This window comes from Lolium rigidum, chromosome 5, assembly GCF_022539505.1.
Source record: "Lolium rigidum isolate FL_2022 chromosome 5, APGP_CSIRO_Lrig_0.1, whole genome shotgun sequence".
Lineage (NCBI taxonomy): Eukaryota > Viridiplantae > Streptophyta > Magnoliopsida > Poales > Poaceae > Lolium > Lolium rigidum.
Window position 1 is genome coordinate 32,618,103 of NC_061512.1, and position 13,854 is coordinate 32,631,956.

Consider the following 13,854-nt stretch of genomic DNA (forward strand, 5'->3'; position numbering starts at 1 on the left):
CTCTATGTCTCCGTTGACCGATATTTTCATCGCTGCAGTTTAGTCAAAAAAGGAAACCAAGTTTCAGTTTGGTTTACTCAGAGTTAAGAAGTTCTAGATCGACAGGCATGGAAAACCCGAGGTAAAAAAAACATCAGGTTCATTGAACTATGATTTGCTTTAAGTTATATACTCCCTCGTTGCCAAAATGTAGGAAAAATCAAACGATATAAAGTTTGATCAAATATGTAGGAAAAATATCAACATCTAGAATACCAAAGTCACGTTTCGAAATCGGACGCAGACTTGGTGCACATGAGCACCATGCTCCCGGTTTTGAAATATTTGAAAACTTGATTTTTATGTTTTAAAAAATCATAAAAAATATTCCGTGAATACATACATATGCCATGAATACTCGTGCAGAGTTTCGGTAAAAATTATGTTGTATTTTTTGCTACAGAAACAAATTATGGCTGTGTATAGGCACATTTGTTGTCAGAAATTTGTCTTTTTATATAGTTCATAATACAACATATTTTCTTCCAAAATTTCTATAGTATATTCAGAAGATTTCTATATATGTGCAAATATGTTTTTAAAACCGGGAGCACTGGTGCTTATGTGCCAAAATCACTTTTCAAAATTGATACCATTAGATTTCTCACAATGTATATTTTATAGGGTATGCTAGACGTAAATATTTTTATCAAAAAACTTGGTCAATAGTTGGTACTCCCTCCGACCCAAGGCTTAGGGCGTGAAAAAAAATCTGATTTTTCCTCAAGGGTTAAGGCGCGGGGCGATTTTTATTCTCTTTCTCCCAACATTACCCCTCCCGTATGGTTGCATCGTCCTAAAAGAAAGGGAGACCATTGGCTCAGCGATGCATGCGCATGTCATTAACTCCTTGATTTACTCTGAATTAACTGCCTTTCCAATTGGGCTCCTCTAAAACCGGTGCACCATTGGCTGTGGAGATTAACGAGGAGACGTTTGCTGGTGCGGGAGGAAATGAAGAGAAATTAAAGGAGGAAGTTACTAGCGATTTATGAGGGGCACACATGGAAACAATGTGCATGCAGATCTCTCCTTAAGAATAGCGCTAGATTTTTTACGCCCTAAGCCTTGGGTCGGAGGGAGTATCATTTAACTTTTTAGTACTCAGTTAGAATTGTCCCGCTGCTAGAAAAGACAAAAAAGGTGAAAGGAATGACTAAGAGAGGCAAAAGTCAGCAAATTGCCATAGAATACTAGTATTGCTACCAAACAGTCAACACCGAGTCCCTCCCACGGTCCTCGCACGCTGGCTGCTTGCATGGTGGGGCCCACCCTATTCTCCGGTTAAGTTGTACGGGGGCTATAACTACCCTGTTATCATTTACTGACCGGGGAAAGAAGAGAGAGACATGAGTATCCAGCAGCTTCCTCTGCTCCTCATCCTCGTCTGCTCCAGCTTCATCCATGGAGCCTCGCCACTTTGCACTGACTCCAGTTAGTCTCCCCATCCATTTGTCCCCACTCCTACCACAGCATATGCGTTTGCTTCTTCATCGATTTACCGCCTCCAAATTCATAAGCTGATGCCTTCTGACTAGGGGCGCCCGTGGTGCTGAATGTGACGCTCAAGTTCTGCCCGACCGACGGCGGAGGCGGCGGCTGCTGCGACAGCGCCGCCGACGCCGCGCTGCAGGAGCAGTTCGACGCTATGGGAATGAAGCCTGGCCGCGCATGCGCCCGTCTCGTCAAGTCCATCCTCTGTTCTGTACGTACTCAACTCACTCTCACTTGCTCCTTCTATTCTCGTTGTTATTCTCTTCCGATATGCGATGCTGGTCTTGTCTTCACTTTACTTCAGCTCCAGTGTCGGCGTCGTCGTGTGTTTGACCTGTGACGATGATGGCAAATTCGGGCCTGCTTTGCGTGGCCGCCACGTCTATCTACAAGGAAATACATTTAAAATTAAAATTAAAGTCATATTACCAAATAATTAAAATATAAATAGGCTAGTCCTATTCTAGAGCTCGCTGCCACGTTGCCGGTGCGGCTGATGATCCCACTCGACACTGATGGTGTGTCGTATGCCCGAGGATTCGACTCCAGCTTTAGTTGGATGGCCCATGCCGTTGGCGGCTCTCTCCGTGGCGACCTTCCATCATGCGAGGCCTTCCTGAGGTGGCGCTGCGCCTCCGCGTTCTCCCTCGCGCACACGGTGGCGCGTGCGATGAACTTGGCTTCCCCGTGTGCGCAACGTCAAGCTAGCCCATACACGGCGGCATGCCTACTCTCTCGCTAGTGATTCGCGTGCCACTCCTGGCCGAGCTCCTCCTCCAGCCGGTACTCCTCCTGCCGCTCAGGCGAGGGGAGCGGGAGCTACCGTTTCGCGCGCGGGAACTTTCCCACGATCTCCTCCCACTCATTCGCATCTGACCTCAAGGCTGCCGAAGATGAAGCAGGCCAGCGTCATCACTAGCGAGGAAAAGTAACCCTTGATGGGTACTTCTATGCATGCCTTGCCAGGGACGGAGCTGCTTCATAGGGGCTGGTGTCAGCTGACACCCATGGAAAACACAAAAGTCTTCACTAATTAGCAATAGCTAATGATTATTTATAAAACATGACCCCAGTGAAATAGTGAGAATATAGACATGACCCCATTAAAAAAAAATTCCTAGCTTCGTCCCTGTGCCTTGCTGATCATGCATCCCTAGTAGATACCACAAAACTCAAAATGGCAGAACTTGTTGCGGTAAGTTGCAAAACATTTTGTGGTACAAAAAAATAATTTAGCAAAATAGATACGGCTAAAAAATGAGAAATGTGTGTGGGCCCAATTTTATTCCTATCCTTTCTTCTCCCATCTTCCAGCCGCTGAGCACCACCTCACAGGGAAGGTGACCAAGTTTGCCAACGGTGCCGTAAGGCACGCTCGGTAATTCATGTTTTTGTTGCTTCGTTTAGACTTAAAACACTTCGTATGAGGATTCAACCTTGGATGAAGAATGAGACCTTTCCAAGGAAGAGGACAATGCCATGATTTTGGCTTTGCACGCGAGACATTGGCCAAACACGGTGGCTTCGTGTTGGGTCGAGAGATGTTGCAAAGGAAGAGGTTCGAAGGAAACAACAAGTTGATGTGAAGGTACTTCGTGGAGAATCCAAATTTACTCCGAGCGCTACTTTCGGCGTCCATTTGTGCTAACTGTTTGTTGATGATCGAACTAATTAACTATTTATTTGTGATGTAATAATAATTAAGTATGATTTATTTTAGATTTTTATGACGTGTTTGATCTTGTTTATTGCGTGTATGTAGGAGTATCAAAATTTGTTTGTTGGTGCTCTAGGGCATCTGAAAATGATGCAGATGTTTTGGTGCCAAAAACATGAAAAAAGATGAAAAGTTGTGCGGAAATTTAATTCGGTTTCGAGGTGCTTATGCTCCATCTAAAATTTTTTTTTTTGATGTGTTGATAATTTTGACAAAATAATTTACATGTATTATTTCCACACGTTAAGTTACACGGAAAATCGATATTTTTATGGTCTATGTAAAAAAACAAGGTTAAGAGAGACATGAAGAACCGCTCGGGTCGCTCCCCCTCCTGGGCGACCTAGGGCGGAAACCCTAGCCGCCGCCGTCCTCCCCTCCTCCTCCCGCCCTCCTCGTCGTCCCCGGAGGTCGTCGCCGGCGAAGCCGGGCGCGGCCGGTGATGGGGGCGGCGGGGCTCCTCGCGTGATCCCTCCGTGCGGCGGAAGGAGGCTAGCCTCTGCACGGGGGGATGGTCCCGGACCGTGGAGGGTGGTGGCGGCGCGGCCCCTTGCCGGGCGGCCGGTGATGGTGGCGGCGGCATGGCCTTGATCTGGGGGCGCAGCTCTCCTCTTCCTCGTCGCGGCCTTCGGGCGGGCGGTGATGGGGGCGGCGTAGCAAACCCGGAACCTGGCGGCGCGATCCTCTCCTTCCGTCCTAGCCTCGGCATCGCCGGGCCAACGGTGATGGAGACGGATCTCGCACTGCTCCTCCTCAAGGTTTGGGACCACGGCAACAAGGGCGGCGGCCCTGGATGGCGGTGGCGCCGTTGACCTGGTGGCAGGTGGCGGGCGTGGTCCTAGGGTCTCTCTTGCGTGAAGAGGAAGACCTACCGGACGCCTGGACTCGTGATCTAGCCGGAGTGTTGAGTTCTGGAAGGCTCCACCGGCGAATGTAACAGTGCTTTGTGCCTGGAGTTTGCTGGATCGGTGGTATTCGGTCGTGCGCACCCATGCTTTTATTCCGACCGATTGGTTCTGGAGGGAGCGGCGCGAAGCTCTTTTTCTCGTGTTGACATCAAGTGACTATGGATCCATGATGAAAGTCGGAAGAAGAGAAGTACATGAAGGCCGGAGGGGAGGACTAGCTAAGGGAGGTTCAAGTCTTCGCGCTGTTGAGGGACTTGCTTGGTGTTCCGGGCCTCACAACAACGGTATGATAGTGGGGGCGACAACACAGGTGAAGTTCAGAGTCCTACCTTTCAGGGTGAAATCCCAAGGTCTGGCCTTAACTGGTTGTGCCTGGCAATGACCTTGTTGGAGGTATTGTTTTGAGAGTGGGGACTATCTTCAGGGTGAAAACCTAAGATCGTTGATCGGGCGACGACGGTGTTAGAGCACCTGTTCCCTTCTTGGAGGCGTCGTTTTTGGAGAGTCTGTATTTCAGGTGTTGTCTTGGCGGTGGATGTATTGTTGTTGTTAGGCCCGAGATACTGTAGCAGGACTTTTATTTCTTAGTTTTCTTTTCCTTGTTTTTGGCTGTGTGCATCCGTAGTGCCATTGGGGTGGTGCGTTGTTGCAGAGGCTGGGTGTAATTGATATCTTTTTGATATTAATATATTCCCTTTATCGAAAAAAAAATGTAAAAAAACAAAATTTATCTTGTGAAAAGCCTTACTTTTAGTATTATATTTTATCTTTTTTACACACGCCATATGATAGGTTGACTTTTCATGAAGCGAGTTCGTGGGCACGTAGCACGTGAAGTTGTAGGTGCGATTCTTTTTTCAAATTCTTAAACATTTCAAAATACTTCCTCGGTCCAAATTAATTAATTCAACTTTGTCTGTATTAAATGTATTTATTGACTAGATAGTAGATACATATATACATATACCTAGATAAAGTTAAATCAATTAATTTAAATAGGAAGAATTATATTTAACTAAGATGCATTTCAAAATAAAATGGAAGCGTATGTTCCCATGTGCTCTCTATTTTAGTGCATTCCATTGGAACTTGGAAAAGCGACCGACGGTCCACACCGGTGCCTGCTTCCACCACTCTCCGCCGTTGCCGGAGGAAGCACTCGTCAAGCCCGCACGGCCGACGGCCTCTCGGCCTAGGGCTCAGTGGCGCCGGCCCCCGGATCCAGAGAGGTTGGCCTGATCTAGACCTGACACGGCGAGCTCCCGAGTGGCGCGCAACACCGATTCATGGCGGCGGAGGCTGCGGGCCAGCGCGGTGGCAGCTAGGGTCGCCGGCGGCACGGTGCAGCCGCCAGTCCTTGGTACGAAGCCACTAGATCGCCTCAAAGCCTCTACCAGTGGCGGCTTTGCCTTGTGTGGCAGCCCCCGGCGTCCCGGCGTTGCGCTGGCCTGGCCGGTGCCATCATCCTTCGGCTTCCGTCTCCGGCGACCTGGTTCCCCCATCTATGGTTGCCTCTGCTTCGGCGGTCTGTGTTCACAGGTCAGGGAGAAATTCTTGTTCGGCGTGACAACGGTGTCATGTTCCTGAGTCCTGACTGGACCTTCTCCAGCTGTGACATATCCTACCGTTTTCTCAATACAAAGACATGCTCACATGCAGAACTAGTGAGAGCAAGTACAATAAGGCTTAGGCAGCAGGCTATAAGGATTTAAATATAATATATGTGCTTAGTTGGAGGAGAGAGAAGAAGAGAGAGAAGATGGGTGGGCTCTAATGCAATAGCTAGCTCTAGCACGTGCTCCTAGGCACTTTGTGAGACTAAGACTGCTCATAGTGCAAGTAACTTCACTAGTAACTAAGTGTCCAACTCAGCAAGTTTGCTTATGTGGCAGTGAATTAATGAGGAGAGAGGATGATGGAGTAACATAGCTAGTTACTGTAACATCACACTTCCCAAGATACAATGAGTCTACAAGCTAATTAATGAAAACATCTAAGATACTACTTTGATGTTACTAACCACTATGAAGGTAGTAACATAGAGTAATAACAAATGCATGTTACTACTCTATGTTACTTCCCACTATGACTAGTCTAAATAGTGGGCCATGTATTGATAAAGTAGTGCATTCTTAGAGCTTACTATTGTACATGCTAGCTATATGTTGGCTATAAATGAGGTGACATATTGCTTATAGCCATCAACTGGCTATACTATTGAACTTGCTCCGACGTTATGAATACTGAATATTATTGCAAGAACTACTATGTCATGATGAATAATTAATATTATTGTGTTGCTTACAGCTCCTTTTCCATGTTTTCAGAAATGCAATCCGTTCTCGGCTGATCTGTTTGGCATTGGGTCCACTGCACGTATAGTTCCTCTCTTGTGCAGCTCTTCCTCGGCACCAAATTATTCTCAACCTGAGGATCCCAGAGGGTACTACTGTGAGCAAGTTTGGAAAGTTTGCAAAAGCACAGCAATATCCAACTCCCCTTTTCAGCCAATAAATGTTGCGCTTACTGGTTCAGCTTCCATGCTTACTGATTTTTGGCACTCAGAAAATGACTTTTGTGCGTCACATTCCGGTACATCACACAACCAGTCAGTATGCTTCAATGGGCAGGGGGTCTCGTTTAATGCTAGGAAGGACTCTTCACCATCTCCTACTCCTACTGGGGTTTGCCTTGAGAAGATTGGTAATGGATCCTACCTTAACATGGCTGCTCACCCTGATGGGTCCAACAAAGCCTTCTTCTCTAGACAAGATGGGAAGATATGGTTGGCTACTCTTCCTGAACCAGGAATGCAAGACGGTCTGCAAATTGACGAGATGAGCCCATTTCTTGATCTCGCGACAGAAGGTCACCTCAGTTCGGACCTTGGACTCGTGGATCTAGCGTTTCATCCGGATTTTGCAAACAATGGGCGTTTCTTTGTTTCATACATTTGTGATGGAACTCAGTCACCCAACTGCACTGGTAGGTGTTCGTGTGATCAGGAAGTGGAATGTGATCCCTCAAAGCTCGGCTCTGATAAAAATGATGCACACCCTTGCCAGTACCATCTAGTTATCTCAGAGTATTCTGCGGAAGGTTCACCATCAAGATTTTCTTTTCGAGGATACACCATGGAAAGGTGTATCAATCGCATAGAAGAAAGCCAAAGAAGGCAAAGTTGATGCTGCCCACAAGGGGGAGCAGCTCCCCACGCACGCCTACTCTCCTAGCTGCCACGGGAGAAGACTAGGGTCAAGAAAAACAAAAAGGGTGCCACGGAAGAGCTTGGCCAGCCGCCACCGATCAAACTCCTGACTAATCCTGTCTCTAATGGTGAACTGCGAGGCCGCCACGCCGTTGAAGACCACATCGTTCCGGTGCCTCCAAATACACCAGAACACTAGGATGATCGCGGTCCACATGTCCCGCCTATGGGCCGTCGGGCAGGTACGTGAAAACCACCACTCCAGAAGCTCGGTGTCCGCCGCTGGGAGCCAGTCCTCCTTGCCCCAACAGCGAAGGGCCCAAAACCAGACCTCCCGCGACACCACGCAGCCAAGGAGCAGATGCTGCAGCGACTCTGGCTCCTGGTCGCATAACGGACAGGCCGCTGGGCGAGGCAGGCCACGTCTCTGAAGTCTATCCGCTGTCCAACAACGGTTCTTTGCGGCGAGCCACGCAAAGAACTTGCAACTGTATGGAGCCCGGGAGAGCCAAATCTCATCGGAGATAGGAGCCCTCACCTGTCCCGCGAAGAAGGCTCCATACGCCGACTTGGCGGAGTAGCGACCGTCAGGCGACCATCTCCAGAGAGGTAAATCCTCTCGTTCGGGGTCCAAGTGGACCATCAAGATTTTCTGAGGTATATATAGACGTGTGTATTCTCTTCTTTGCAGTTATTTATAATATTTAGCTTCATTTCCCCGGGTAAACATTGTATATCTACCCTTCTTCTTTGATAGGCAACATATGCTGATCCATCAGAAGTCAGAAGGGTATTTTCAATGGGGCTCCCATATGTTTCTAACCATGCTGGTCAGCTCCTTTTTGGACCTACCGATGGATACCTATACCTTTTCACGGGAAATGGTGGGATAAGAGGTGACCCTTTGAACTTCTCCCAGAATAAGAAGTCACTCTTGGGAAAAATCATGAGGCTCAACATTGATGAACTTCCAGGTACATTAAAGATGGACACATAAATGATACATGCATCTTAAAGATGTTGTTCATTTTCTCTCTTTTTGGTATACTTTTGTGTCTACATATCCGTATTTCCCCATTTTCAGTTAAATAACCATTATATCAACGTAGTTAGAAAATATTGTAAATGTCGAAGCTGGCACAAAAGCTAAAAGGGTTAAGCAGGCTCACTAGTTCAAGGGTTAGATATGCTTCCAAAAAAATAATGCGTAGTTATCCTGACGGAAACATTTGAAGTACCATACAACATTGACCTAGTGCTTATTTGCATGTTGAAAGTTAAATTACGTTAATTAATTATAAAGCAATATTGCCAGTAGTCTAGTTGACTATGTGTGGCTGTGAATCAAGGCCATGTACTTCAGAATTTGTGTTTTTCACCTTCAGAGCAACAGAAGCACTACTGGACCACTCAAAGCCGTATCATGTTGCTATTGTTAGTACCTCCAATCCAAATTACTTGTCGCAGATTTAGGCCAAAATATTGCCTCAAATATGTATAGGTTCATTGAATCTGTGACAAGCAATTCGGATCAGGGGGGGGGGCGGGAGCACAACATTTGCCTAAGGCTGACAATAAATCTTAAAAAGCATACATTTTCTTAGTTTCTAATGGGCGAATATTTCTGAACTGGGTTTCTTCTTCTTTTGACCTTAACAGAGCTGAATGAAGTTGCTAACCTAAGCATATGGGGTAATTATACAATACCAAAGGACAATCCATATGCTGATGACAGCAACTTACGACCAGAGATTTGGGCCTTGGGTCTTGAAAACCCATGGAGATGCAGCTTTGACTCCGGGAGGCCTTTCCACTTGTACTGTGCAGATGATGTCCAGGTATCATAGCTTGAGCTCTATTTTCTGTATCATCTGTATCATAAATTAATAGTGCCTAATTCTGCGACCTTGCATATATCTAGGATCAATACAAAGTGATAGATTTGATATCCAAGGGTGGCAACTATGGGTGGGTCCGTGTGTATGAGGACCAGCATGTTGGCTATCCGCCATGGGCTGCTCAAGTAACCAAACCTACACAAGGCATCATTTTCCCCATAATGGGCTATAAGGTTTCTTCTTCTGCCTCTGAGAACATGGAATCTGCATCCATAGTTGGTGGATATGTCTACCGTGGGGCTGCCGATCCTTCCTTGTATGGAAGGTACTCTTTACACCATACTACTGTTTTGCATTGTTTGCATGAATTACATTCTTTCGAACTTGGCCAATGTGCTGCTTGCATGTATGCTAATGGCTAATATGATATGGAAGGTACTTATTTGCGGACATGTACACATCTGCTATGTGGACCGGCACTGATGGCAGTGGTAAATATACCTCTACCTCCATTCCATTGCGCTGTTCGAAGAAGACACCGATTCCCTGTGATGAGTCCGCCAACGGTCCTCTTGGACTCATATTTTCGTTTGGCGAGGATAACAAGCTTGACGTCTTCATCCTGGCAAGCCAAGGCACCTACCGGATTGTCCAGCCTATCCTCTGCGGCTATGCTGATCTGAATCCTGCAGCGACAGACGTAGTGACACCTTCTGGTGGCAGCAACAGGATATCAGCATTGATGAAGGTCCTCGTAACTGTGTTGTCGATTTTGACCGCATCTGTGGCTAGCTTGGTAGCTTGGAGGTGCTTCTGCAACAACACGTCCTTCTACTGCAATGAGAATGTCCAGGTAACCAATAACAACACCATGCATGGAGATAGTCCTTCAGGCAAACCAGGTGGTATTGAATTCGCTATATGTATGCCTGAAGAGCGCCGTGGTCGCTAGATATTAGATACTCTGTTTATGATCTCCAGTTTCTATTGTGTGCCAATGTATGCTAGCTACCACACGTCTGTACATATTTTGTTGAAGAGTTGTGTAACTATATTTGGAATCTGAAAAAAGAAGTGAATTTGCGCTAGATGCTGAAGCTTTCTCTTGTGGCACTCAAGTATAAGTGATGCTCCCCAGACGGTCAGGCTCCATGGTGGCCTGGCCTGCTCAGCACCTCTCCATCATGCCTCGCCGCCAAGCGCCGTCTTTCGTCGCCCATTGTGTTTCTGTGTGTTTCGACACGGAACGAACTTACTCTATCAAGAAACATAGTTCTACCAATTTACGGGTGAAACATAATGTTAGAAGCCGCGGTCGACCAATCAGGCCATAGGCATGGCGATGGCTCTGCCCGTTTGTTTCCACAGAGGATGAATCTCAATAGCACCCTTTGGATGGGTGCATCTTCCTTGACGAAATGTACTTCTCCCTGCTCTTCTCTGATGTGCTCGGTGCACTGTCGCTCCACAAAGCCCTCAAAGAAACACCTGAACGAGGATTGTGCCGCAGAGGAACACCTGAACGATAATGCCACAGCAAAACCAGTCAGTGCTGAGCACGCAAGAACTGTCACGTCAGATCTGTAGGGATCTCGAAAGAAGAGAGGAAGGAATTGGCCTGCTGACCTTTAAATTTGAACAAGTCAACGCAGGACTACGCAGCTCCCTCGACATGTCAATAGGGTTAATTGGTTGTACTGAAGGTCCATGTCTTGAACCCCGGGTGCAAAATCCACTACTTGGTTGTATTTGGTCCCCGGATTACGAGTAATGAGTTGGGTCAGCAAACAAAGAACAATGAAAAGGGAACTCGCGGATATGAGTGGGCAACCATTCCTCACCTTAGAGTGGATCAATTCCGGTGAAACCCATACATAACATTATCTTCGACCCATCCATGATAGGGAAAGAACCGTATGGGAAAAGTATTTTTCAATTGCCATACCAGCCTAAAAATGAGAATCTCCAGATTTCCAATGAACCTAAATAGATCGATTTTGAGCCAACATACTTTTTCCGCACTAAGTTTTACCATACGCCATCCTCAGAGCAAGTCTTTGTTTTTTATCTCTAGATTGTAAACACCAAGTCCGCCTTAATCTTTTGGGCGGCTAATAAAATAATCACTCAGGCCCACTAAGCCCAGAATTTTTAAAGAATTTACCCACTAAGCCCAGATAAATGGAGAGAATTATCTGGTGGTCTTGGCTACTGGGCCGGTCTGTACCCTTCTTCTTCTTTCACCGAGGCTTCTCTCCTCTCTCGCGAACGGGAGGCGACGCCACTCCTCGCTGCAGTCGTATCGTAGCTCCAGCCGCCGGTAAGTATCCATGATCCGCTCGCCGGATTACTCTCACTTTACGCGATTCCTAGTACATGGAAGATCGTCGGGGGCGTGCTTCCCGATTCGGATCGAGCCGCCCGATCTGGCGGCAGGGCCCTCGCGGTCTGTAAGTGTTCTTTCTTCCTACCTTAGCCCTGTCGGATTCGTCGGCTTTCTGGCCGGCCGATTCGAGCCCGGCTGAGTTTTTGGCTGGCATGAGGAGAACAGGCCATGTCGCCTCCCCCGAGCTGCTGGTGCCGGTTACAGTACTGGTATACCTGATGCTTTGTCGGAGTAGCTGCTATGCCCTTGTTTCAGCTAAACGAGAGCTGGGGACTTTTTCGTGTTAATGTGGCGTGTGGTAGAATTTTGGCGTCATTGTTCCTCCTGTTTGTTAGTTAATGGCTCTCGTTTGAGCTTCCATATGTATAAGACCGATTGCTAATTTGTGCTACACAAATTTACAACTGATCGAGAAATCTCGACGCATCGCTTTTATGTAGATTTACTTATGGATTTGGCCATGTTAACCTGTATGAGCTCACAATGTTAGTACCCTACCCTGCATACCCATAGTGGATATGTAGCACACAAGTATCATGGTCAAATAAAAGGAAACCCGACTATCTCTACTTTTAGCATACGTCCAAGCGGCAGTATACACAACAATTTACATGTTGGTACTATTTTTCAACTGCTATTTGTTGCTGACGGTTGTAACAACTCCGTGCATTGCAGCTCATCGTGGTTCCAGACGAGGCCCAGGATGGCGGCCAACGCCGGGGAGTCTATGAGCGGCTTCGAGTGCAACATCTGCTTCGAGCTGCCGCAGGAGCCCATCGTGACGCTCTGCGGGCATCTCTTCTGCTGGCCGTGCCTGTGCAAGTGGCTGCGCATCCACTCGCATTCCCCCAAGTGCCCTGTCTGCAAGGCCGCCGTCGACGAGGACAAGCTTGTCCGGCTCTATGGCAGCGACAAGGACCGCATAGACCCTAGGTCCAAGAACAATGTCCCTAGAGATGTGGCTGACAACACCTACCGGCCGACCGGGCAGAGGCCTGCCATGGCCCCGCAGGCTGGCCCCAACAGGCGGCCAATGACTAGTATGAAGATTAAGAGGAGGAGGCTTGAAGGCGATAGCACCAGCACCGCCCACCCAAGAAGCGATGATCCACCACAGCTGGAGGTTAGAAATCAGCATACTGAGGGCACGACCCGGTCGATCTACGTCGTGGTAAATATCTGGGACACTACTCGCCCAGTGTACTCCATCTACAAGATGGATTGTCCCTACCACTCTTGCTCCCCGGCCCCTAGGCGGCAGAGGCTGCACCCGCTCGCCACACTAGAGATCGAGGGCAGCAGGACCTTCGTGTGTGTGCAGACACGGCGCCGCAAGTGGATCGTGGTTGTTGGCACTTTCAACTCCATTGTCTTTGACACTGAGACTGAGGATGTCATACATGGGCCCAAGCTCATCAACGGAAAAGAATGTCCCATGCTCGTAGCCGTGGAGGACAAGATCTACGCCCTCTCCAGCTTTCCCGAGGTGAAGGGGGAGCTGGATTTTGAGCCCTGGTTCGAGGTCCTTGACCTGTCCCAAGCCACGGTCGTCGATGGCTGCCTCGAGGATTGTGCCTGGGAGGAGCTGCCCAGCCCGCCTTGCTTCCCGTGCCAGCTGGATGCCCAAGAGTTCTTCTGTCCGCCCGTGGTCATTGTGGAGTCTTATGTGGTCGTCGGCTCCTACATACTGATGTCAATCGGGTCAGACCAACACACCACCTACGCGTTTGACACGGTCTCCGCAAAGTGGCACAAGGTTCACGATAGCAAGAGTCTGCCTTTCATTGGATGCCCCACCCCGCAGCAGCATTGCATCGTCGGCCTCTACCTTGGCGAGTCTTGTTGCCCGACCCTTATTCGTCTGGGTGACCCCGTCATATATGCTTACTCAATTAAGCTGAGTTCTTGTGAGAAGGAGGACGACATCAAGTTATCCGTCACTGAGTTCCCAGTAACATCTTCCGAGACATGTAGTGCTGTTACAGGGCTCCACTACTCTTCATTGGATAAGGGGATATTCTGTTCGTTGGACTGGAAATCTCGCAAACGCATAATACACTCTTGGGGTGATGACATCTTTGCTGATGAATTTCATTGGTCAAAGAAGGCTACCATAACGTTGAAAACGTATCAGATGGAGGACAACTCTCTTCTGCAGGAGGATGAGCCACTTAAGATTGCAATCTCTGAGCAACCAGAGCAAGCCTTCAAGATTCGCACTAAATCTGGAGGGTTCATATCCCCAGCCTTTCTCGCTATTTTTA

General features: G+C 47.9%; 1 protein-coding gene across 1 annotated transcript; it reads left to right on the forward strand.

The window, feature by feature from the left end:
* The first annotated feature begins 1,358 nt into the window (after window positions 1–1,358).
* On the forward strand, window positions 1,359–10,171 carry LOC124651983 (HIPL1 protein-like). Its single transcript, XM_047191005.1, has 8 exons — window positions 1,359–1,473; window positions 1,578–1,744; window positions 6,486–7,269; window positions 7,788–7,798; window positions 8,124–8,340; window positions 9,026–9,204; window positions 9,288–9,529; window positions 9,640–10,171. The coding sequence occupies exons 1-8, from the start codon at window positions 1,389–1,391 to the stop codon at window positions 10,154–10,156; spliced, it is 2,202 nt and encodes a 733-aa protein (XP_047046961.1). The 5' UTR covers window positions 1,359–1,388; the 3' UTR covers window positions 10,157–10,171.
* Window positions 10,172–13,854: the final 3,683 nt, after the last annotated feature.